Raw genomic sequence first — 25,550 nt, 5'->3', positions numbered from 1 at the left:
TGCTGAAGCAGGCAGTTAAGGCCCTCAAGGAGACCAAGACTCGACTGGAAAGGGAGCTCGCTGGAATCCTGTCCCAGATCGACATGCATGTTGGGATCCAAGGCGAGCATGATACTGCTGTGGCGCCGATGGCGAGGGGTCTGAAGCTTTCTTGGGTGTTGGCAGCCGTGGCGTCGGTAGGAGCACTTGCTGCGGTGGCTGTGAATGTCTGTTTTCGCAACATCAGGCAGAGGTAAAGCGACGCGCGAGAGTAATGAATTCTTGAGTGCTATCTGATCTGGATTTTAGCTATTTCTTTCTTTTCTTGATCGCCATTCTGTTAAGCGTTTAAGGTTTACAGATTTACTGCCTCATGATTGGATAAATGCATGCACAAACAGTTTGATATCTTTCATAGAAGCTTTATTCCCAGGATGATTTGTAGATGGAGACAGGGGGACGGAGAAGGAGAGTAATGCTGTGGCAAAACAGTTCTTGCCAGGTGTTATCTGTTGTTTTTGGTGTTTTTGCTGCTGATAAGAAAATTGCAGCCAGATTTTTCTGGCAAAACAATTCTAGGTTCAGTTTTCATACGTCAGTCTTTTGATGACTATGATTTCTTTTAAAATCTTGAATGGAAATGCATGGAAGGAGAGGAATGATTTTCTTGATTAGGTCTTCATGGTACTTTCTTTTGCAATGTTGTTATGTGTTTTGCAGCATCATGAATGGTTGGTCACTTGAATTGTATCCTTGGAATCTTTGCATAGTGATTTGTAGGTTCTTGGTAGTTTGATGCATGATATCCAAAAGTGGGTTTGCATATATCCTCCTCAGTTGAAATTTTATTACGTTATTCTGATTCTTTAGTTTGTCTTTAAATTGAAATTCTAATTAATAACTTTAGTCTGACGGAACTTTGATGTTTAGCTAAATGACTTATCTGTAGAGGGTAAGCCAAGGTACATGGTCCTTATAAGTAGATGATACTTGTAACTGGCAGGTGAGTATGACTTGTTTTGCTTAAAATCAAAAGATTCACCTCAAAAGAAAGATGCATGTGAAGCATTACAATGTGTTTACCTTAAATCATTGTTATTACCTGAAATCATTAATACCTTTCAGCACAGCTGAAGTATAATTTTAGACATTATCCGATTTTTAAACATGTCAGTAATTAGCTAGTTGTATCATCTATCTGTAATTATGTAAATTGCCAAAGGCCTGAAGCACTGTGGCGACTAATGATCTGTTCATCTTGATGTTTTAACTTAAATAATGTTTCACTGGCAAAATGGTGTTTATTTTTATTTTTATTTTTTTTCCTATTATGGCGTATTACTTGAATCCTCAAAGGTGGGATGACATTTCTTCCACTTAATAGATAATGAGTCATAATAAGATACAAAAAATTCGAGGAGTACAATACTGGAGCATCTTAATTGTAATATTAGTAGCAAACGGCAAAGAGTGTCAGGGCAGGCATATATGGTTGGATTGGTTGTAGTTGTGTCTTTCTTCTGAAAATAAAGAAAGAGGTAGACATAATGAACGGTTTTCATCTTTCTTATGAAACCGTATTTTTTTTGGAATTCAGAGTTGCATGATCCAGTTTGCTTTGTGTTGGATTGCTGATGTTAAGAGATTGATGGAAAAGTAAACATTATCACCGGGCAATTCTGTTGAGTTGACCTCTGAAGGTGTATATATTGACTGTATAAGGGACCATTGGCAGGCTGCTATTTGGCACAAATTCACTTGCATATCTTTTCCTTTATATGGTACATCAATGGAATTTAATCTGATAATTTCTTGAACCGAGGAAATATGTCCAAAGGTCGCATTATTTTCTTCTTTCTTGGTGTATGCTTTAGTCATTTTATCTGCAGTTGTGTGCCATTGTACAATTGGTTGAAATTTATGAGATGGTGTGGCCCATTGTACTTGAATGATTATTTAATCCTAAGGGCTCGTTTGGTTTGCGGAAAAAAAGGGGGAAATGTGTGGTCAACAGAAAAGTAATGAGATGCCTTTTGTTTGGTTGGAGTTTTCAAAAGAGAGAGAAGGAAAAGTAGTATTTCCATGGAAATATGATTCCTACATTTCATGAGAAAGTCTTTTCCATGAGAAACATGGAAAAGTTACTTTCCTATGAGCTCGAAATCACTCCATTTTTATTTTTTTTTAAAAAACCCTTCAGCATTAAAGAGGCATTAAAGAGCTAATTTTTATTAAGGGTATAATAGGAATTGCACATAACTTTTTTAGAAAAGTGGATGGTCAACCAAACATAAGCCCTCTGAAAATCTGTCACTTTTCTATTGTCAACTAAACATGCTAAAATTACTTTTCCAGGCATCCTCTTTCCAGGAATTTGCTTCCTAGGAATTATATTCCTAGGAGGGAGGAAAATGCTTCCCGCGAACCAAACGAGCCCTAAGTAACATTAACACAATTTATTTTGATAGCATGGCAGTATTTTTTTTTCAGTATCAGGATACTATTTTATCTTAAATATGCCACAGATTTTTATATGATCAGTTTGCCATCCATTTTCCTCTTATTGGCTTAAACCTAAACAACAGAACAGTTATTATGTATGTACATAAAGTTTTAGAATGATTATACAGCACCATGCTGCAGTATGTTAGCATTTATAGAGCTGCAGATGTCATTTATTATGAATCGATCACCATAACTTCATTTTGTGTATTTTCCAGTTTTGGATGCATCCATACCTACCATAATTTCTTTCTTTATGTATGTAATTTCTTTCTCAGTTATTATGTACCTACCATAACTTCATTTTTATGGATGAATCCATACAATTAATTTCTCTCCCCCTCTCTTTATTTTTAAGCATATAGTACATAGACTTTTGGAGTCTATAAGGTATTATTTTAGACAGATGAACTCATGCTATCACTTGGATTCATGCTTGATGTTCTTAATATTCTTGATTTGCAATACCTTCTAAATAAAATTATGACTCGGTTGGTGTATCCTTATACGTAAGCAGTCTTGTTTATTTGAAATGGATGTGCATGGATTGCCTACTCTACCCTCTCATGCATCAACTCATATTTCTTTTTTTATGGATCTGTATTCCCAAGTCTTTGATTCTTAGAATGTGCAATCGGATATAATTATGGTAGAAGATGCGGTTTTGGGGAATCAAATTTGATGATGACATAGATGCTCACTTGGTTGTCTGTTCTATCATATAGTATCTTTGCAGAAAACCTGGTCTGTTTTACCTCAATCTTTCAGTAGTTCCCATCTATTCCACTATCGGTGTCTGATATTGTGACAAAACAATTCTTGACTGATCATTGGTAATATGTTGCTTAATACATTAATCTTTCGATTAATATGATTTCATATAAACTCTTGAATGGAAATGCATAAAAGAAGAGGAATGGTATTCTTGAGTTAGTCTCCATGGTACTATTCTTTTGTAATGACAAATTGAAAATATGTGCTTCCAGTTTCTTGAATGGTTGTAACTGGAGTACTTTGAATTAGCATCCTTCCATTAGAAGCATTGCATGTGGGTTGGAAGGTCTTTGGCAGACAGCCATATATTTAATTAGTTATTTTTCATCAGTTTAAATTCTAGAAGTCACTCTGATTTTTCTACTTTTTCTTCTACACTAAAACACTTTTTAGGAAGCTTAATTAGAATTTCTAATCAATACCTTTAGCCTGAGAGAAATATGCTGTTAGGTATATGGTTTTATTCATGGAGAATAAGCCAAGGTATGTGCTTCTTTCATAAGCAGATAACACTTGTAACTGGCAGAGCACGATCTTGTTTGCTTAAAATCAAGAGTTTCATTCAGTAATTAGCATTGCTGCAGTATAATTCTAGACACTGTCTGATTATTAAACATTCAGTAATTAGCTAGTAATATCATCTATCATCAATAATTTTATCGAGTGCCAAAAGGCCTGAAGCACTGTGGTAAGTTATGATCTGTTCATCTTGATGTTTTCTAATCTATGATGTTTTCTTGAAGCACAGGGATTTGATTCCGATGGTGGCCGGCCTTCGGAATTAAATAAATTAATCTCTGCTGTTTAATTAAAGAGAGGTAACGAAGGCAATGGAGTTGCTAACAGGTTTAGTCCGTTATCAAATTTAGGAGTTAAAAATTCCTAAAAAGAAAGATTTTTCCCGAACAGATATCCAGACGCCCCACTGCCGTCCACCTTCTCATCCTTGCATCCTTTTTTTTTTTTTTTTTGCTCGCATATTTTTTATTAGAAAATTTATGTACGTGGAGTACCATCTGAGATTCTGTTTTTTCAGAGAAAAGTATGTGAGATTGGGATACCTTTTTTTTAATTATTTGTTTCTCACTTATTTCTCTTTTTTTACAAAAAAAAATCAAAAAAACAAAAACTCACGTGGGATACGGTGAGGCTCTCTTTTTATTTATATACCAGACTGAGATACCACGTGGGATATCTTACACCCCTTCTTTCTTTCTTTCTCACTTTTTTTTTAAATTAAAAATTTTATATACGAGATTGAGGGCCAAGGGCTCTAACCACCCTCTCCTCTACCTCTTTTTCTGCATCATTTATATTCGATATTGAATCGGTCAGAATTAGTTATTTACTATTCGAAACTGGCCGATTTGGTGCCAACTCGGTTCAAATCGGCCGGTTTTCACCGAATCAATCTAATTTCGAACCGATTGGGTATGGGCCATTTACCACTGCCATATCGGTTTGGTTCGGTACTGAACTGTATTGGACGCCGATCGGTACGGATTCTGGTACCAGCTCGACGAATTTTACTCTCTTCCCTTCTCTTGTGCTCTCTTTGCAACTCTCTATAACGCTCAATAAAAAGGAGAAACATAGGAGGGAGAAGAAAATCAAGAAGTGGAAGAGATTCTGCCATAGCTATGGATAGACGGCGATCTCTTTCTCCTTTGAGGAGTGTTGCAGCATTCTTCATATCTTTAGTGATGAATTCATTCTCCGCTCTCCGACCTTGACTTCCTATCACCATTAGCGATGATAGCTTTCTTTCTTTCTTTCTTTTTTTTTTTTTTTTGGTACACCGGCTCTTCACACACCAAACATAGTTGAGTACAGTCAAAAAAAAATCAGAAGAAGATGATAGCTCCATCAAGTGGAAGGACGCCCAGTTTGACACCGCCCACGACCTCCACCTCCGCCTCTACAAGGCCTCACCATTGCCTCTGTTTCAATGGTCTTGAATTTTCCATTTTCTACTGCTTCGACGATGGCAGCTTTTATATCGGCTCCCGCACTTGGCCAAGTTGTTAGAAGTTAGAACTACTACCTCCGCCTGGCGGCGATCTCTTTCCCCTTCTTCGATATCCCAATTCAGTTGTCAGAGACTAAGGTTGTGCTTCATCAGTGATGTGTTTATCTTTGCCTCCCCCCACCCCTCCCCCAAGAGCGCAGCTATCTATTTGCCTGACCATCAAATAGAAGCCATGTGGCCGGCTTTAACAAAATGAGCCAACAATCGATTCATTCGGTTCGCAAGAAATGGAAGGAGAAAAGTAGGGTCAATTGAGTAACTCACACCTGTTGGAGGTTTCAAACATGGAAACCTACTTTCTCATGAGCTAGAAATCAAGGTCATTTTGTTTTTCAAAAACTACCCTCAATTCTAGTGGCCATCATGGTTAATGCCGTCGATTTGCCCGTGAGAAAAATCTGCATGCAATTAATTATCTATTATACATTTATTTATCACATGGTTTTCTGCCAAAAAAAAAGAGTAGGTGAAAAATATCTATTCTTTACAGATAACTTCACAGCTTTATCTCAATTTATTGAGACTGAAATATATCTATTTTGCAAGGTATTTGCTGAATTTGACTCTTTATTTTTATGCTAATAAATAAAAATTTACATGATTGTTTTTTATTTTTGTTTTATTAAGATTTATTCTGCTGTATTATTTGTTCTCCAATCATGTTTTGTTTGATGCCGTTACATGAACTTCGAATATGTTGTGTTGATGATCTGAATTTGCTGTGAAGAGAGCAGCCTAATTGAGCGAATTCTCCTTTCCTATCTCTGTATGATTTTATTAACTAAGTTATGTTTACAAGCTACCCGTATGTGGTCTGAATTACCTATGTTTACAAGGTGCGATAGCGGTCAATGTTAAAATAGAAAAGAACTCAAAAACTGACAGATTCATCTTTCCACCTATCATTGAAAGGATCGTCAATGGCAGCCATGTTTTTCAGATCACCATCAGTTTAGTTTTAGGGTGATCAAAATTTTTGAAGATGATCAATCTCAATTACCAATTTTATTTCGAAATTCAGATGACAGTGCCTGTTCATCCCAAATTGTCACTGTTCCACAACTTCAACCTCGATCTCCTCCAAAGCATGATGTTACACAAGAAGAACAAGCCATTTCAACTGTGGAAAAAAACAGGCTCAAGCCAATCTCTTCTTGGGAGGGCTAGTTGTCCCGTTAAGACATCATTCACGTCAAACCAAGGGGCGACCCCAACCTGTGGTTTCGTTGTTTTCGGTTCGGTTCGCTTCGGTTCATCCTCCAATAACAAAAGGTGGGGAGGGCCGGACTTCGCCCCCCGCATCCTCCCTCCCCCCTCTTTCGCTCTTTTCCCCATTCCAGATACGGCCAGAAAGCGTCGGGTTCTTCTCCACCGGATCTCGTCTTCTGAAGGCAGCGAAGGCCAGCCTCCTTCACCGACTCTTGGTCCTCTCTCTCTCTCTCTCTCTGGGGTTTCGGCTTCCAATTGATCAATCTGACGCAGTATTTCCTTTTCTTTCCTTTCTCCTTTATCTCAAGATTCAACAAAGTTAGCCTTTTTGTGTCCCCTTTCTTTCGCCCCTCTCTGAACCTAGGGTTTCTCCCATTATTTCTTTATTGCCGATTTCCAGGAGATAGAAGAACAGATCTCCGAGGATGACCGCCTCGGCATCGGCTTCGGCGAGCAGGCCGAGGTACGCCCCGGAGGACCCGACGCTTCCTAAACCCTGGAAGGCCCTGGTGGATGGGAGCACGGGGTACCTTTACTACTGGAACCCGGAGACTAACGTCACCCAGTATGAGCGGCCCGTCACCGAGCTCCCGCCTCCCCCGCCTCTGCTGCCTCCTCCTCCTCCTCATCCTCCTCCGAAATCTGCTTCCGTGGCCGTCAGCTCTTCTGTCCCTCACAACCAGCGGGAGCGGGACTCTCATGACGATGATGGCCGCCACGGCCGCTCACGCAGCAGCCATCAGGTTGGTTGGTTTTCTCATGATTAGAAGTCTAAACTTTGCCAAGAAAGATTGCTCCACACCAAAATACCAACACCAAAAAAAAGCAATTGTTTTTTCTCTGCTGTCTCTTGATCTTTCAATATTTGTTTGCTATTTAATAATAATTCTGACGAGGTATTGGACCATTAAGTTTATGATGGAAACAGCAGATGATATGTGATTCTTGGTCAGGTGGGGACTGATGCTTAAGTATATTTGTCTGCATTGATTTGTTTCAGCATGGAGGTGCGAGAGGTAGCAGCAGTCAAAATCATGGGCATGATGCAAGGGCTTCATGGGATTTGAGGACGGCATCTGCCAGAGTTCATGGATCATCTTCAATTGGGGGAGGTGCTTTGTCTGCAGAAGCATATCGCCGTCAACATGAAATAATCGTCACTGTATGTGCCAAATGACATCTTGATCATGACTGAAATCGCTTCCTGTTTGTTGAAAATATTTTTGCTGTTCAAATCTGTATGGGGTCATTTTCAGAGATTTAGCTTTTATATCTTGCTTCGAATGTTGCATGCTCATATACAATTTAATAACTACAGACCTCAGTCATCACATTATGTTATCTCATCCACATGAATTTGATGATTTATTCCATAAAGTAAATAGAGTGAGCATATGTCTTCCAGCTCCGTATTGAATATCTGAACTTGATAAAGTCAGTGAGACGTTATCATAAAGCCTATATGTTTCTTTTTATGACAACTTCAATGACCCTGACACGTATATTTATTGTCTATCTTCACTTTTGGTGCTTTGTTTGTTTTTTCTTTTAGTTTTATATTTCTTGTGAAAGATATGATTGAAAGAGAGATTTAGTTGAAAAATATGTACATCTTTCATCCTTCAAGTTTTTTTTTCCTGCTTTTCTTTTCTATTTGTCAACTGGCTTGTGTTTAAATTTCTGAGAGTTTACATACTTTGAGTGGCTATTGTTCCTTTGACTTCTTTTTTTCATATAATATGTTCCTTGAAAAATCTTTCTATAAAGATTATCTGATTTTTCTTTATCTTCTGTTGTTTCTGTTGCAGAAACTGGTTTTATAGTGTATTATTTATGCATATGCTTATCACTTTTTATGTACAAGTTCCTTTTCCTCTCTTTTTAGGGTCTTCCTTTGTTTTTTGTTTTTTTTTTGTGTGGGGGGGGGGGGGGGGTGGGTGGGTGGGTGGCAGTGGTTGCTTAGTTGTCAGAATTGGGTGTACATCTGGGAGCGGGTGCAGGTGTGGATGTGGAGAGGCAGATATTTTAAAAACACCTGCTTTAGGTATAATTTACAACATTTGTTGGGTAGTTGAAAAGAATTGGAAAAGCCTGGGGAATTAATTGAAAGACTGCTTTGGCCTTATAACTTGAAAAACTGCTTTGGTCTTTTGACTAGGTGCTGCTTAACTTTAACTGTAGTAGCTTCATTTCTACTTCAATGCCCTAGATGAAAAATCATGACCATCTATGTGTAATGTGCATATCCCAACCATCTAGGTTAGTTTCTTGAACAATATTGCCATGTTCAGATGCCTTCAAGACCCATCTCTTCTCTCACCATGCTTGCCCTTTATTTGTTGCCTATCTTCACTCATTTTCCTTCAATTCAATAGAACATATGCCAGCTATTCTGCTGTTCAAGTTGCAAGGCAGCTCTGTAAGGTTAATAAGAAAGCTACTGCTTGTTGCACCTATGTCAGTCGCTGGTTGGTATGATATTATGCTGTCTAGGTATGTGCTTAGCCACATTACAGGCTGCAATATGGAAAAGATGAGTCCATAATGGTATGCATCAATTCTTGCCAATCAGCATGGACTGCAATAGACCGGTTCACAGAACACAGTGTACATATATCCATACCATGTGGTGCATGTTGTATGGCATTCGCCAGCAGTGGACAACACTCGAATGTATGTGAGGCAGCAGTTCTGTCGCCATCTTGCATATCGACTTTTCATCTTGTAATATTCCTTCCTAGAGTCTATGTTAGTGGTTCTTCTGGCTGTTGTCATTGTAATTTGGGCTTTTCCCTAGCTTGAATCTACCATGGGCCGCTAACAAGAAATCATCCTTGTTCTAGTCAGTACCTACCATATGGATTTACCTTGTCACGTGAACTACATGACAATTGCTTTGACCTGTTAACTAGATTGATCATCATTATGCTTGTGATCTTTCTGTCTGCTTCTCTTCTCTGGGATCTATTCTTGAGCCATTTTGTGTTAGTAGCTCATGCTGACAGCTATCTCACCTGCTCAGCTTTCCTCATTTAACTATTAATGTACCTACTATCCACTGCATTGGTAAGAGACAATGCTCGTGGTCAACTCATGTGGAGACCAACCTTGAGTTTGAGGGGGTTTGGGTTAGAACAAAGATTAGAAGCTTTTTGTCTAAATATCCACAATGCTAGGATCAGGCATGCTTAGATGCATTCGCTGTTGCACGGGCAATAAAGGATCAGATTCATGTTTTTTTGTTTTTTTTAATTTAAATAATGGAAATGAGTTATTTTTCTTTACATTGAATACATCCAGTTCATCGCTTCCTCAAGAGAGTAAAATGAATTTTAATTTATAAATATTGAAGATCAGTACGAAAAAGAGCAATCAAGTAGGGAGGTAAGTGTGGCCCTACTACATCTCTTGGCATTGTGATAGTAGTGATGGACATGCCTAATATGTTGTCCGAAATTTAACTTTTTATTCATGGCCTGCATTTCTACTTGCTTGTATGTGTAGATCTTGCACATATCCTACCCTTGTGTAATGTCTGATTGTTTGGGAGTTCTTGTGTTAGGCTGATGGCTCAATGAATTAATGTTTTGCTCCAATGCTTGCTTTAGGTTTAGGATAGAACAGATCAATTGTCTTTTTGATGGCGCATATTAAATGCACCTACCACCCTTTTAGATGTATAAGAATAAGGGAAATCTGCCTTCCTTGGAGTGCATCCCTGACCAGGTTTCAAAAAAGACTTGGTTGATGCCTTCTAAAGAGTCCTTCATTTTGCGACACAAATAGGATAGGTCTCCTTTCATTATAGTTCAAACCATACATCTATTTTACTCAGACTTTTAAGGCATGTTTTTTTTCTTCAAAAAGCATCTGATAGCTTTACATAGAGCAAGCTTTCTATCAAACAATTCTTGTTTCATCATCTATTTGTTAAAGAATTTCATTCTTATTCACTTTTTCTTTGTAATGTTTTTTTGAGGATAGAAAATAGTTTGTCTTTATGCTGGATTTTGTTCTTGATGTTCTTTCATTAGACCCCTAACGTATTTTTTAGCTATTTTTTGTGCTAATCAAGCATGTGCTTTAGTAGATGTCATGGAAGAAATAATGTATCTTTTAGTCCATTTGGATCTGCAAGGTGTCAACTTCTCAAAATGGTCAGATCTACAGGGCAGAACTTCCAATTTGTATATAGAATTACTGTATGAAGATTTGAGCTATTTTACTAATCCTTGTTATAGATGGATCAATCTTCAGCTCAATCATATGAGGAGACCTATTAGAATTTGAATAAGAACAAGATGCCCTTTAAAATCTTTGTCCCGATCTTCACCCCCTTGGGACCTATTAGCTCGAACTGGCTTGAGTCAGTCTGAACTGTCCTAAGCTAATTTCCCCTAACTAGAATTTGTGTATAGCATTAGAAATGGAGAGTGCCTTTGGAGAGAAGACTAAAAGAGAGGATAGGAGAAAGGAGGATGTAGAGAAAGGCAGATTTCAGCAACCTTACCAGCTTGACTTCGGGCTGCAGCCTAACTATGCCAATATCAATCCTTACAATTTATATCATGGCATATAGACATGTATTAGTGTGTATCGTATACATGGTTGTGTGATATTAGTTTGTATGATATATTGCTTGAGATTAAGAAATATAAATGTTAAACATGATTAGAGAAATTTCTAGGATAATTTATGAGTTTAGATATCTAGATATTAGATAAAAATGGTCAGTTCCAAAATATGTCTAGTAATATTGCTTAAAATAACCACAGTTGGTTTAGATTGGAAATGAGTAAAGAAAACATTTTAGCATGCTAATTTGAAACTTTTGGTGGAATTGCATGCCAGGTGGTGGGGCAATATAATGCGAAGTTGTTCGTTATTCAGCATGTGCATGAAACAGAACTTTTATCTAGATGAAGCAAGAAAATTTATCTTGCTGTTCTGGTGCATTCATGGAAAAGTTGGAGTTTGGATCCTAATTTTTAAATGTTACAAAAAGTAATAACTTTATTTTTTGGGATTCATGTAGTTTAGCTTTTCCCACAAAGATTTGCACTACTGTGAGGTGGTAACTGTTAAAAGTATTGTCAAAAGACTTGCATTTGGCAGGCCAAAGTATGCATGATTAGCCCAGAGTTTCCCTCTTCCTTTTCCTTTGCCTAGCTCCTCTCCTCACATCTTCAACCCCCCCCCCCTTCCTTCCTTCCTTTTTCCACATTTTTCTTCCCTTGCTATTGCCTCCACCGTGGCAACACATGCTCCAACTTGGTCTCTTCCTGGCCATTGCCTTTATACAATTGCAATACCTCTGATTCTAGTTGGAACTTGCTCCGGTGCCCACATCCACTTTCTATAACCTAGCTTAAGCATGCATCTGACAACTCAGGCTTGCTCATTCAAGGGATGTTTTGTGGGCATAATTGACATTATTGGGTACATTAAAGACATCCCATATGTGCATCCATGTAGATGAATTTTAGTACAAGTTTGGTCATGTGAATTTAGAAGATGGAGGGTTCAACATGAAAATCTAAATTGTTGATTTAATTTTTATGTCTAATCCCTTCCTAGAGACCAAATATTTGTGCAACATGTTGGGCCAAAAATGGATCGTACAAATAGAACTAGTGTGCTAAAACACTGTAACTTGCCATTAGGACTATTGAGATCATGTCAACTTGATGGTAACTCTATAACTTATAATTTCTGGTTTGGTGACACTTCAAATAGTGCTGGTGATTGGCTTCGTTTATATTTTTTATTTTGCAGCCTCCAAATCTAGACCTCCAGCTTCGAATTTTGCTAACTAGAATTTGTGTATAGCATTAGAAATGCTTTATCCAAAGTGAACTGAATAACTAGTAGATAGTAGAAAAATTATTTTATTAAGTTACTCTGTTCTTTTGTTAAATAAATCGCTTTTGAGCCTTTGTGGACCCTTCTTTGTTCTACAAAAATCAATAGAATGAGCAAAGGCCCTCCAATTTTAGTTCAATGTCACATAATTCAATACCCTGCTTCTTAAGACATTTTTAAATCTGTTTGTTCAATTACTTGAAAAACAATCTAGCTGGCCATAATCAAGTATTTCTTGGCACTATAGATAAAGGCTTCCAATGTCTGCAAAAAATTACCCCAAATCCAGAGTCCAATACTGCATGAATTAATCACCATGTTTACCTTTCTATTCTTCCGTATATACATTTGTCCTTTCAAATATTAAACAATCAATTTCAAACTTGTCAAATTTGGGTATGTAGCAAACTCGCTGTTGCATTTCTGAATAAACTGATTTAAAACCAACTTGTTAAGGTTTGAAGAACTGATCATACTGCATATGATATGTCCTGTACCAAGGCATATTGATGAAACATGAGTCAATATGGGGCATCATGGTGTGTACCGTGCTGTTAAGCCATTGTACTACAATACTTAAAAACTCTTGCTCTAGGCATGTGAAGCAAAAGACCTGGGAAGATTGAGTAAGAACGGGTGTACAAGACCTAAATAGTAGGAGAGGATCTAACAAAAATCTGGATGGAATTTATGAAAAGGGTTTGAAAAGATTTCAACTTGGAGAGTTTTATTTTTATAGGGAAAGGATTGTTGAGAAAATAGATTGAGACTTTTGGTAAAGAATGGTTGAGAAAATATATTCAGACTATCTCAATGTTAAGATAAAACTTATTGGTTGTGAATATTGTTAAATGTGGTACTGGATTTAGTTTTTAAATTAAATGGGTGATCAATGCAATCTGAGGTTGAAGCCACATGCAATACATTGCATGCTTTGTTTTCTATGTAAAGGTAATATTCTTTTGTACTTAACGTATGCCATCTTGGTACCAGGTTCTGTATCGGTGCCACCTTGTCACTGTGTCAGTACGCCTGGTAACGGGGCCCGTTCGGCGTACTGAGTGCCAGTATGCCTCCCGTACCATATACAGGTACTGAACTGGTATGGTATGCCCTGTACCATCTGGTTCAATATGGTATGGCGTACCATGTTTGTACTTATAATAATTAGTTGGCACATGCATTGCACGTGAAATATTTAATTAATTTAGTAAAAAGCTTCACGTGAAAGATGCAAACTCCATTTAACATAATGACTAATAGAGAAACACTTCCACACACATGCAAACAAGGTTTTAGGTGCTGCATGCTATGCTCATGTTGGCTAGGGAATTGGCAAGGCACATATACAATGTGCCATGCTGTGCTGACACTCAGCATGGGCTAGCACATTATATGCATGATGCTACTTGCATGGAATACATTGGCACACCTTGACTCGAGCTCCCCACCCCCATTTCTTGGTTTGGTACTTATAAACTTATTTATACTGCACTTAGGCTTGGTTGTGTACGTTAAAAGAACAATCTAAATGTCTCTATAGTCCATAGAATCAAGAATGATGATACATATGGATGTTGAACGCCACGCAGTGTCATTTGAGTGTAGCTATGTTATCATTGTAGTATAATTATATAACTATGTTATAATAATAGTTTAATGAATAATTGTGTTCTTGCTATTGTCCAATTTTAGTGTAACTTTACTAAAACTATAGTATAATCATAATAACCACAATTGTCCAGTCTAATCTTCACTATTTAGGGTTGGCTATGTGGATCCGTATTTGCTAGACATTCCTTCTGAAGGTTACCTCTGATGTTATTTCAAATTCTTTCAATACTTCTCTTGCAACCTCCATTTTCCCTTCCTTTATGTTGACAAGTTGTAATACTTCTTCTTACTGAAGTCCTCATAAATCATCATTTTACATGTCTATACCATCTTAGGTGATTTTCTTCACTTTATCCATATTTTGTGGAACTCCTATATCTGCTCTAATATTCTATTCTTAACTTATATTTTTCTAGTTTTACCACATGTCCAACTTACATATATCAAAACAATAATATAACCATATTATTAGCTGTGTTATGACTATTTCAGACCTATGGCATACTTACTATCTTATAACTATATTATAGTATATCTACACTATAACTAGAGAACTGCTTTATAGCTATAAGATATTGATATTACAGTTTTACTAATCATGAATGACTATTATATGTTATTATAATTGCAGTATAACCTATATTTTAAGACCTGGATGAGCTGACCCATCCCAAACCCGTAAATCTCAAAAACCATGCGACTTGATGACCCATCCAAGTCAACCTGACCTGCTTGGGTCGGCACAATGTTGATCCTACCCAGATCAACCACTCTTAAGGATGTTAAAAAAATATTTATTTTCTATTTTATTTTTTAGGAATAGGATGTGATCTTTTCTATGTTAAAAACTTGTCTAAGTCCTGAATCCCCCTGGCCGTCCTTACTTTTCTAAATTAGTTACAGGGTTTGTCTAGTAAGAGATATTAATGCACATCTTTTTTCTTTAACAAAAATAAATTGTTAGGTCCTATCAGTTTTATGGTATAGATGTTGCATATGTAATGAAGTTATTCTTCTTAAAAAGTTTGTTCATGTTTATTTATATTTTTATTTTTTCTAGATATTAATTTATTTTATTATGTTAATGAATGCCATGGGTCAATGATCGACCCATGGTTGACCTGTGATTGAGTTGCTAAATAGTGACTGAAACACCAAATTGCGTTGGTGATTGGCCATGTTTTGACCATTGAGTATAGCTTTATCATAACTATAGTTTAATATGAAAATGGCGCCTTCTCATGTCTCTATTGCCAACAAAAAAATTTCTTAGTTGTTTTTTAAGTGAATGAAATGGTAATATTAAAAAAGGAAAGTGTTTTTGTTCATTTTTTTGGCTTGGCACCAAGCCATATCCAGTCATGCTCGGTTTGATATGGGGTGATATGGTTTAATACCATTTAATACCTTTGCAAAATGCATGGAACTCAAGCATACATTGGTGCCCTATGCTCGCATTTGCGATACGGATTGACACCTATAACCCGATATAATTAAGCTTGTTTTTTGACCTTTATTTCATAGATACGTACATGCATACATGCATACACATGCTTGTACACACATATGTAGAGAGATGGGGGGTTGAAATGCGGTGGTAATGAGCAACCATTAGGGTAATGTTCAACCTGGACCTTTCCCAAGAGCAAGCCTTTGAGAGAAGGGCACCAACAATGGGACCCAATCTCGTTGGCTAAAAATGGAGATGTTGAAAAGAGAGTACAATGGGACTTCTTGTACAAGGCAAATGAAACTATTAAGTTTAATATAGTTTTTCTCATATAATTGTATCTGTACAAGGACCAAAGTTTCACAAGCAGTCATTAAAATGATATTGCTCTTACTATGATCTTTTGATTTGCTAAGTTGTTTATGGCAATATTCCCTACATAGCAGGCTTCCACATTCAAATAATATTATTACGCTAAAACAATCTAGAAGGTTCACTACCATTAATTGTTATAATGGAAATGAGGCTTGTTATTGCTTAGTTGAGCCTTTGGTTTAAACCTTTTGGAATAAACTAATACTTTTAGGCTACATTTGGTATCGTTTCTACTCTTCTCTTTAAAAAAATTGAAAACAAGAAATCAGTTTTCATTTTTTTCAGATTTCTTACAATAGAAAATGTTTGGTTCTCTTTTTTTTTTTAATACCAGAACCGCCGAGCCCGAGATGGTGAAAGGCCACGGCGGAAGATGGAAGCATGGAACCGAGCAAGCATTGAGAGGGTGGGGAGTGGGAGAGTGGGGCAATTGGGGACAAGACGATGGGAGTTCCTCAAATTAGAGTTGCTCGACCATATACCGATGGATGCTGGGGAGGGACGGACGCCACCACTCCCAAGGGAATGAACAAACGAATGGACATCGAGAATGAACGAACGAATGTTGGGAACGAATGGATGGATGAATGATGGATGAAGATGGATGTCGGGGATGAATGAATGGAAGCCGAGAATGAACAAATGGACAACTGTGGAAGATGGATGTCGGGAATGAATAGACGAACGGGCGTCGGACTGTGTGCTCAAGGGCAGCTTCATCCTAGTCATTCTCTGCCACTGCTCCATTGTCGTCCAGCATTACGCCTCGGCGGTAGGGGCTTCTCTCCATCCCCACATCCAACTCCTTGCATCGGAGCTTCGGCGATCTCCGCCGGTGCTCGATCTTCTCCTACCGGTTCTGACACTTGCGAGACTCCAGAAATTGGTGGAGGAAGAGGTGGCAGGATTGATAAGGATGGTGGCGAGGCGGCGGAGGAAACCAGAGAGGTGGAGGGTAGTGGGAAAGAGGGCGATGAAGGTGTCGAGGAGGCAGAAGAGCGGCATCAAGATCGGGAGGTCGGGCGGAGGGGATAAGAGAGGGATGTAAAGCCACTTTTAAAAAAAAAGTGGAAGTGAATTTTTCACTTCCACTTTTTCCACAAATCATGAAAATTATTTAAAAAAGAAACAGAAACAAGGTAACCAAACATGTTTTCTACATTGGATTCTATGTTTCTGTTTTAAAAAAAAGAAACATGAAAAGAATAATACCGAATAGGGCCTTAAATGGCTATTTTTAGCTGTTCCAATCAAAATTAACAAATAGTCATCGCAAATGATAGTGTCATCCATGTTTTAAAATAATGGCAAATATGATGTTATAATGACTATTTCTTTGGTTTTGTAGTCCCTTTTTTGAAACAATAGAAGACCACTTGCTGCATTATTGTATACATAAGAGGTGTTTAAATTCAAATGTCCATTCTGGTTTATAATAGCATTCTATTCTTATAATAACTAATAGCAGCTACTATAACCACCATTGCTTTAATTCTTAAAAAAAATAAAATAAACAACTTGACCTGGTTAATGACATCCATTGGTTTTTATAATGGTAAATAATTGTTTGAACAGGGTCCATTATCATGGTATTGCAGTGGTATTTAAACCCTAGTACCAGCAAAGGTAGGTTCTGAGACTATTATTTGTTTTAATAACCCTAGTCGAAAATCAGCTATTAAAATGATTATTATATTTAATAGCCACAGAAAACAAAAGATGTGCTTAAATGGGAACGCCAGTGGCAGTTTATCTGTATTTAAACAGGGACGGATTTTGTAAACTGGCGCTCCCTTTGTAGCCTGATTCCCTTTAGAGCTGTACTTTTCTTGCTCAGGGAGGGATGCTGTTGCCTTTATTAGAGTGCCGATGCAATCGAAGCGAAGGGGAAAGATGATAAGCCCCCACTATTTATGGGGAGCACTCAGACTAGTGGTGCAACTTGCGTCATTAATTATTGAATAAACCACATGCTTAGCATATGCAAAAAAGCTAGTATTTTAACAAGTGCACAAAGGAAGAACCTAATGATTGAGCGCCTTGCCCAGGATGGGAATCTGGGTATTTGGACACATGAACCATTTAATATATGTTGAAGGGATTTATGGTAAGTAAGAATGGAAGGATAAAAATAAGCGGCACTTTCATTCTGGTGGCCATGGTGAAAATGCTGGTTTTGCATATAATAGGACGACAAAAAGAAGCGGCAGTTTCATCCTGGTGGTCAGAATGAAAATGCAGCTTCAGTATATATGGTAATGGATATAAATTTCTTTCATCTTTGACAAAAGAAATGTTTGTGTTCCCTTTTTGTAATGCTTTTTATGTTTCTTTTTTATTCCAATTTCTTGTTATGTTTTCATTATGCTGTGCATTAGTGACTACTGACGTTATCCTTTGCTTGAAATTTTGTTTCAGGGAGATAATGTACCGGCACCATACATGACATTTGAGTCTGCAGGGTTTCCTTCAGAAATATTAAAAGAGGTAATTAGTAAGTCTCCTATTTGTTTGTCCTTGGTCATTTGATCATTTTGGTGTGTGAAGCATGTGCAAGTTTAACACACTCTTGTGCTCGAGCGTTCACTGCACATTTTTTATTTTTTGGTAATTGTTGGAGTTTGGTGAAACATTTCAGTCTCATAGCCATTCATTTTTTTCTTTCCATTCTGTACTTCTGTCTCAGGTGCGATATTTGCTCCAAGGTGGAGCTAATGTCGTACGCTGTGCTTCGTAGTGCCACCCTCTTTCTTGGGAGGGCGGCATATAGCTGGATTGCCTGTTACGGTGGGCCAAATATGAGAAGGGCTTTCTGATTAACAGTTCGTTGCTGGGCTGCCTCCGGTGATTTGGGCCATGCTGCCACAGGCCCAAACAAAGGAAGGCCCTTTCTCCTCCTCCAGCTTGCATCTGCAAGCAGCTGCCAGTTTTGGGAAAGGCTTTTTGAGGGACTGGTTCATGGCTGGGGCGCTGGGCCTGCCTCTGCTGATTTGGTTCATGCTGCCACTTGAGTCCTGACAAAAGAAGGCCCTTTCTCCTGCTCCGGCTTGCATTTGCAAGTGCCCACCAATATGGGAGGGCTTTCTGAGAAACCAGTTCATGGCTGGGGCTACATCCGGTGATTTTGTTCAAGCTGCCACTTGGGCCCAAAGAATGAAGGCCTTTCTCCTGCTCAAGCTTGCATCTGCAAGTATCCACGTACATTCTGGGAATACACGAGTACTGCCATTAGCTTAATCCTTTGCTTTGATTCCACAAAGAGAGAGAGAGAGAGGGAGAGAGAAAAAGAAGGAATACATATTTTTTTAAGCTAGTACTTTAGACCATTAATCCTCATGGGTTTGTGGATTTTTGCTTTTTCAGATACACCATGCAGGTTTCTCTGCTCCCACTCCTATTCAGGCTCAGTCTTGGCCAATTGCATTGCAAAGTCATGACATTGTAGCGATTGCAAAGACAGGATCAGGCAAAACTCTTGGTTATCTTATTCCAGGGTTCATTCATCTGAAACGCCTTCATAACAACTCTAAAATGGGTCCAACGGTATTGGTTCTGGCACCAACTAGGGAGTTGGCAACCCAGATAGAAGATGAAGCTGTGAAGTTCGGGCGATCATCAAGAATATCATGCACGGTTTGTTCCTTCTATAGTTATTTGGTTCTGTCTTGAGTTGGTTTTTTGTTTGGTCATTGGAATCAATGATGGCAAATGTTTTTCAGCTAGTTTTGATTTTGAAGAAAGCTGCTTGTCATGAGACTCAAAAGTATCATTAGTTCTCAAATAGTTGTTCATCTTCAAAGATAACCTACAGTCTCATATCTCTCTCCAAACTAGTCTCTGGATCTCATACATATTAGTTTAATGTTCCCGAAATTGGCAGAGCTGGTCTTAGTGTAATGTGTATGATAGCAGACAATATGCCATCTGCATAATTCTCAATAACTCTGTGCTTTTGTTGCTAGCAGCCTACTTAACTTGTAAGAAAATATAAAATATATAAATAAATCTACCTCATCCTATCAGCTTAAGCTTTTAGGATAAGTGGTGATTTCTACATAGTATCAGAGCAGAGGTCCTGAGTTCGAACCCTGTCTCCGCACTCTTTAACCCCATTATTAAAAATTTCACATGTTGGGCTCGCTTATTAAAGAAAAGTCCGGCCCACATATGAGGGGGAGTGTAAGAAAATATAAAATATATAAATAAATCTACCTCATCCTATCAGCTTAAGCTTTTAGGATAAGTGATGATTTCTACATAACTAATAGTCATTGTTTTGTTGACTCGTGTCTTATGTTTTTGTGGTTCAAGTGTTTATATGGAGGTGCTCCAAAAGGTCCCCAGTTGAGGGATTTAGATCGGGGTGTAGATGTTGTGGTTGCAACTCCAGGAAGACTAAATGACATTTTAGAGATGAGAAGAGTAAGCCTCCGTCAGGTGTCATATCTGGTTCTTGATGAGGCTGACCGAATGCTGGACATGGGTTTTGAGCCACAGATACGGAAAATTGTAAAAGAGATACCCCATCGCCGGCAGACTCTTATGTTCACTGCTACGTGGCCAAAAGAAGTTCGGAAAATTGCTGCAGATCTGCTGGTTCATCCTATTCAGGTTAACATTGGGAGCATAGATGATCTTGTTGCGAACAATGCAATCACTCAGGTATGGACTGAACACGCCTGATATTATATAGTTTCATCATGTTGTTTAATGAATAATAAATTTTAGATATTTTGATCTTTCTCAGGTTTGTACTCACTACTATGGAAAATGAAGGGAGTTTAAATTCTAAATATTTCTCTCTCTTCACCATATTATCAAGAATATATTGAGTTTTTTGAAAAAAAAATGTTAATCATATTAGGTTTTTGTGCTTATCATGCAAATATATTTATTTGTGCAAAATAAACATATCACTTTTTTTTTGGTTTAGGCATCTCTGTTATTTGTTGATACTTATCCTGATACTTGTCACTCTTTCCTTTGAATTGATAGTATTCAAATGGTCGTTATCTGTTTCCAATTTCCAATGCAGTATGTGGAAATAATCACACCCATGGAAAAACTGAGACGGTTAGAACAGATATTGCGATCCCAAGATCCAGGTTCTAAGGTCTTAATATTTTGCTCAACGAAGAGGATGTGTGACCAGCTTGCAAGGAACCTCACTCGTCAGTTTGGTGCTTCTGCTATTCATGGTGACAAGTCTCAGGGTGAGAGAGACAGGGTTTTAAGCCAATTCCGAACTGGAAGGTCCCCCATACTAGTAGCTACTGATGTTGCTGCTCGAGGCCTGGACATCAAGGATATCAGGTTAAGCTGCATATGTTTCTTTTTATATAGATTTTCTGATAGTTAGTTAAAAAGTAGGGCCAGCCGATGGCATTATAGTTTTAATCTGTAGCATGAACATCTTGTTGCATGCTCAGTTTATCTTGTAGTCTTTGTGTAGACTTATGATAGCTTCAAATTGCCTTTTCAGATTTTTTGGGGACTTTTGCTCAAAATGTGTTTGTTTTTGCATATAAATGTTTTAAAATCCCCTTGTTTCCAGGGTTGTGATCAACTACGACTTCCCCACGGGTGTTGAAGATTACGTTCACAGGATTGGCAGAACTGGTAGGGCAGGTGCCACTGGTGTGGCTTATACATTTTTCTGTGATCAAGACTCAAAATATGCAGCAGATCTTGTCAAAGTTCTGGAAGGGGCAGACCAACGTGTTCCTCAGGAGTTACGGGTCATGGTGTCACGTGGTGGGTATGGTGGGAAGTCCCGCCGCTGGGGTTCTCGCTCTGGTGCTCGTGATGGTGATAGGTCACGTGGATCTAGTGATACCACTTATGGTGGAAGGGGTGGGCGCGGCCTGCCACCTTCATCTGGTAGATTAGATAGCAGTCGTGTTGGTCGTGGACCTGATCGTGAGCCTCCTCGTGGCAGGTATTTATAACTGCAAATATACTTTTTTGGGTTTATAACCTTTTATTAAGCATTGCTTATGTATTAATCTAAACTAGCTACCAAGGGTTGTGCAATACACATCTAGGAAGAAATAATAAAGTAAATTCTTTGGTATATGAAAACATATGAGCTTTTTGATATTTGGGAATTTTTCTATCTGATTCTGTCATTGTTATGCCAAAAGTACTCTTTGATTTATTATAGATATTTGAATTATCTCCAGTTGGTTGTCCACTTTTCCATAATTGTAGGTTATATAACAATTATTCTACCTAATAATTAAAGAGAAAAAAGGAAAAAAAATGAAATCTATCTTAAGTCCACTCCCTCCTTGTCTCAATATATTGTTTTCTAATTTTGAGATGATTCCAAAGCAATCTCCAGTTTTCATGAATCAATGGGATAATACTATCATTCCAGGTGTTAAAGAGAAGGTATTTTTCCAAAATTAGTCTGCAATTTCTAGAAATCAGTGATATTTGGAAATATTTTTTTTGAAAATCAAACTAATCATTTTATCTATTAAAAATTAAGTTAGGCAGGAATTTCTTAATAAAGAAAGGTTTTGAAAATAGTTTGAGCAAGGTTTTCTAAAATAAATTAGATGATTCTGGTTAAAATGGAAGGAAATTGTTTCCACTTAGAGTAGTCTGTTACAATTTTCAAATTAATATCAAGTTTTCAAAGATGATATGTTGTAAAGATCTTTTGAAACCAAAGTACTGTTTTTGGCTGTTAAAAAAATAGAGGAAAATTTTCTTAGTTTCAAAAGATTTTTCAAAAATATTTTTATTTAAATAATATTATATAACTTATATAAATAATTATAAATTTTGTTTTTTTTTGTTATTATCAAATATTTTATAACACCCACTTTCCAAAACACCAAGGCCTCAGCTGAAAACCCTTTCACTAACACTTGTGCCTCATCACATCCCTACACAAGTGCTTGTTGATTTGGGTGGCTTGGCAAGTGGTCACATTAAGTAGGGGTGGCATTGCTTGACCGTGTAATCTGTTTAACTTGATTCAACCTATTGTAGATTGGGTTGAGTTACTTGTTTAATAAAATGATCAGGTTTGGGTCGGGAATTTTTAATTGTTTAGTAAATAGGTTGGTTCAAGTTGACAGATTTTTGATCTATGCTCTATCCACCCTGACCCTACTGCCACCCATAGTTTTAAATTTTGCTCTTTGTATATATGAGGATATCTAATAACCATCCCAAAGAAGACTTATGATTGCTCGATGATGTTGCTAGATATGATCGTGGATATCGAGACAGTCATGAGGTGGAGGTTGTTGTTAGGAGATCCAGAGATAAACATCGTAGCCGTAGCCACAGCTATAGCCGCAGCCGCAGCCCTAAAGAGGGACGTGATGGGTGGGGCAATAGCCGCAGTAGGAGCCGTAGCAGGAGCTGGAACCGTGGCCACAGTCAAAGCAGGAGCCGTAGTCGCAGTGCTAGCCAGGGCATCGACCGGTATGATGGCCGGCTTGGTGAGGGAGCTGGGCGAACACATCGGGAATCACCACTAACAAGGAGAATGGTGCCCTCACCAACCAACCATCGCATTGGGAGCCCTGTCCATTCAGAAAAAATGCCATACTACAGAGATTGGAGGGGATCGTCACCATATAATGGTGAGGACATGGAAAAGATTCAACCGGATCACTCACCTAGCCTACAGAAGGAGAGATCCATGTCCCCATGTGGCAATATGGACAGTGGAAAGCAAGTAAGATCAGCTAGCCCAGCACAGTGGCATCAAGGATCTCAGCATGACCATGGTGATGCTGAAGGGCCTAACGAAAAACCTGTTCAATCACTCTCAATGCCTTGCAATAGGAGTGGGGAGGAAGAAGAGGAAGGCATGATACCTGCAGATGAGGAGGATGGTGTAATACCTTCTGAAGAGGGTACAACATCGCCGAGGACAGCAACAGGCGAGCAACCAGGTTCACTCAATTGATAATGTCAAAATTAACAGGATCCCCAAGCTCAACTTGGATATCTTTCTGGGTTGGCATCCTGGGGCACCGCTTCAGCTTTGATTTCTGATGGTGGTTATGTTGTAACCTTGTTTGCAAGATCATGGTAAGAATAATATGGATCATCTCTCAGGTACCTATGCTTATTATTTTGTCAAATACTCGAAAAGACTGGAGATCTTGGTTTTCGGATTTTTTTTTGGTTGTCTACCCTTTGACCCAAGTAAGATAGAACGCGTCTGTTTGGCAGGGAATAGGGATTTTTTCCCCTAACCAGTAAGAATCGTGGCTTGTGAAGGATTTCAGTGTACCTATATTCTCAACGAAATTTCCGCATCAACTTGAAGACTAGCATCAGCTGCTAGATAGGCCAACTTGAAAGAAAATTGACATGCACCCTTCTGCATTTTGTGATGGAAAACATAAATGCTTGATGCTTACATGTGAATGTTTTTGGGCTATTATCTTGATCAATGTAGGCAGATAATATCCTGAGATATCTTCATGTGATGTCAGTATCTCTATACTAGCTCACACCCTGCATGCGAACTGATAACAGAATATATTGAACATTGATTCATGAATAGTCATGCAAACAGAAATAAACAGAACAGGCAAAACCTGTATGTAATATGAGAAAATTCATTGTGTTGCAAACCAATATGCAACAACTAAGCAACGTGTGGTCATACAAAAACTAATAAAATTATTTTAGACTATAGACAGCCAAAGAGTTTTCTTAAAAGGAGGGAAAAGTAATTAACAGACATTCGTGAATTTTTTGCTTTGTTCAGCGGAAAGTGTGTTTGCAGCGAGGCAAATGTTAGTTGGCCCCTCAACCCAACCTTTTTTTTTTTCCGCCCGGCACTTCTGTAATGCGACATAATATTTCTTGAATAAGCCAACCGATTATAGTACTTGTTTGTAATTTTGCACTATTAGCCGGATTGCAACAGTTAGCACTCCATGCAGCCATTTTACTATTTTCTTCAACATATCCTGCTAGAGGGTGGTCCTTACTCTTGGAAAATATTCGTTTGTGATCCGGGTGTCATAAGATCAAAAAGTAGAAATAATCTCTTTGGATGCAAAACCAAAGCTGCCTAGATCGGATCTTCTCCGATTCCTGCAGTAGTACAAGTCTTCCAATGTTGAAATACCTTTCAGCATATTCTGTCGTTACAAAAGAAAGAGAAAATCCTTGGATAATATATGTTTTGTGATCTAGGTGTCATAAATTAGAGGAGTAGAAATAATCTCTCCGAACCAAGGCTGCCTAGATCGGACCTTCTTCGGTTCCAGCAGTAGTACAAGTCTTCCAATGTTTAATTACCTTTCAGCATATTCTGTCATTACAAAAGAAAGAGAAGACGAGAATCAGTATATTAGCCAAAAATATCAAAAATAATACATTATATATTTGGAAAGTGTGCCAGTTGGGCGGTAAGTCTAGTACCACGTATCTTGGCCATCCAGTGAACGAGGATGGAAGAATAGCTTCGTTCCAAGCGAAGAAGCATCATCATCTCCATCTTCCGTGGAATCATATAATCCTCAATATATTTGCCATAGCATCCTTGATATATTTAATAGAATACATACATACATATATATATATATATATATATATATATATATAGATCAGATGTGAATACAACAGATTTTTTGATATCCATAAGTCACGCACGCAGGCACGATATCAATGTGTATATGTACATATATAAATATATATGTATATATTATTTTGATAAATGTCGACCCAAAACTTCTTGAAGTCCAGCTTGTGTCTATATCAGCGAACCCA

General features: G+C 38.0%; 1 protein-coding gene across 3 annotated transcripts; it reads left to right on the top strand.

The window, feature by feature from the left end:
* The first annotated feature begins 6,509 nt into the window (after positions 1-6,509).
* LOC103709291 (ATP-dependent RNA helicase-like protein DB10) lies at positions 6,510-23,934 on the top strand. Of its 3 annotated transcripts, XM_008794567.6 has the most exons (9): positions 6,510-6,765; positions 6,894-7,236; positions 7,494-7,655; positions 18,213-18,281; positions 19,158-19,427; positions 20,106-20,456; positions 20,830-21,107; positions 21,349-21,732; positions 23,016-23,934. In XM_008794567.6, the coding sequence occupies exons 2-9, from the start codon at positions 6,919-6,921 to the stop codon at positions 23,725-23,727; spliced, it is 2,544 nt and encodes an 847-aa protein (XP_008792789.4). In that variant the 5' UTR covers positions 6,510-6,765; positions 6,894-6,918; the 3' UTR covers positions 23,728-23,934. The 3 variants fall into 3 exon arrangements, with proteins under 3 accessions (XP_008792789.4, XP_026661308.3, XP_017698882.3); XM_026805507.4 differs by lacking the exons at positions 6,510-6,765; positions 6,894-7,236; positions 7,494-7,655 and adding an exon at positions 16,359-16,933; XM_017843393.5 differs by lacking the exons at positions 6,510-6,765; positions 6,894-7,236; positions 7,494-7,655; positions 18,213-18,281 and adding an exon at positions 18,481-19,013.
* The last annotated feature ends 1,616 nt before the right edge of the window (positions 23,935-25,550 follow it).

This window comes from Phoenix dactylifera, chromosome 9 (assembly GCF_051530095.1).
Source record: "Phoenix dactylifera cultivar Ajwa chromosome 9, Ajwa_hap1_PhDact_Kaust_v1.1, whole genome shotgun sequence".
Lineage (NCBI taxonomy): Eukaryota > Viridiplantae > Streptophyta > Magnoliopsida > Arecales > Arecaceae > Phoenix > Phoenix dactylifera.
Note: the sequence above shows the minus strand (reverse complement) of the source record. Positions and strands in the feature narration are given on the sequence as shown.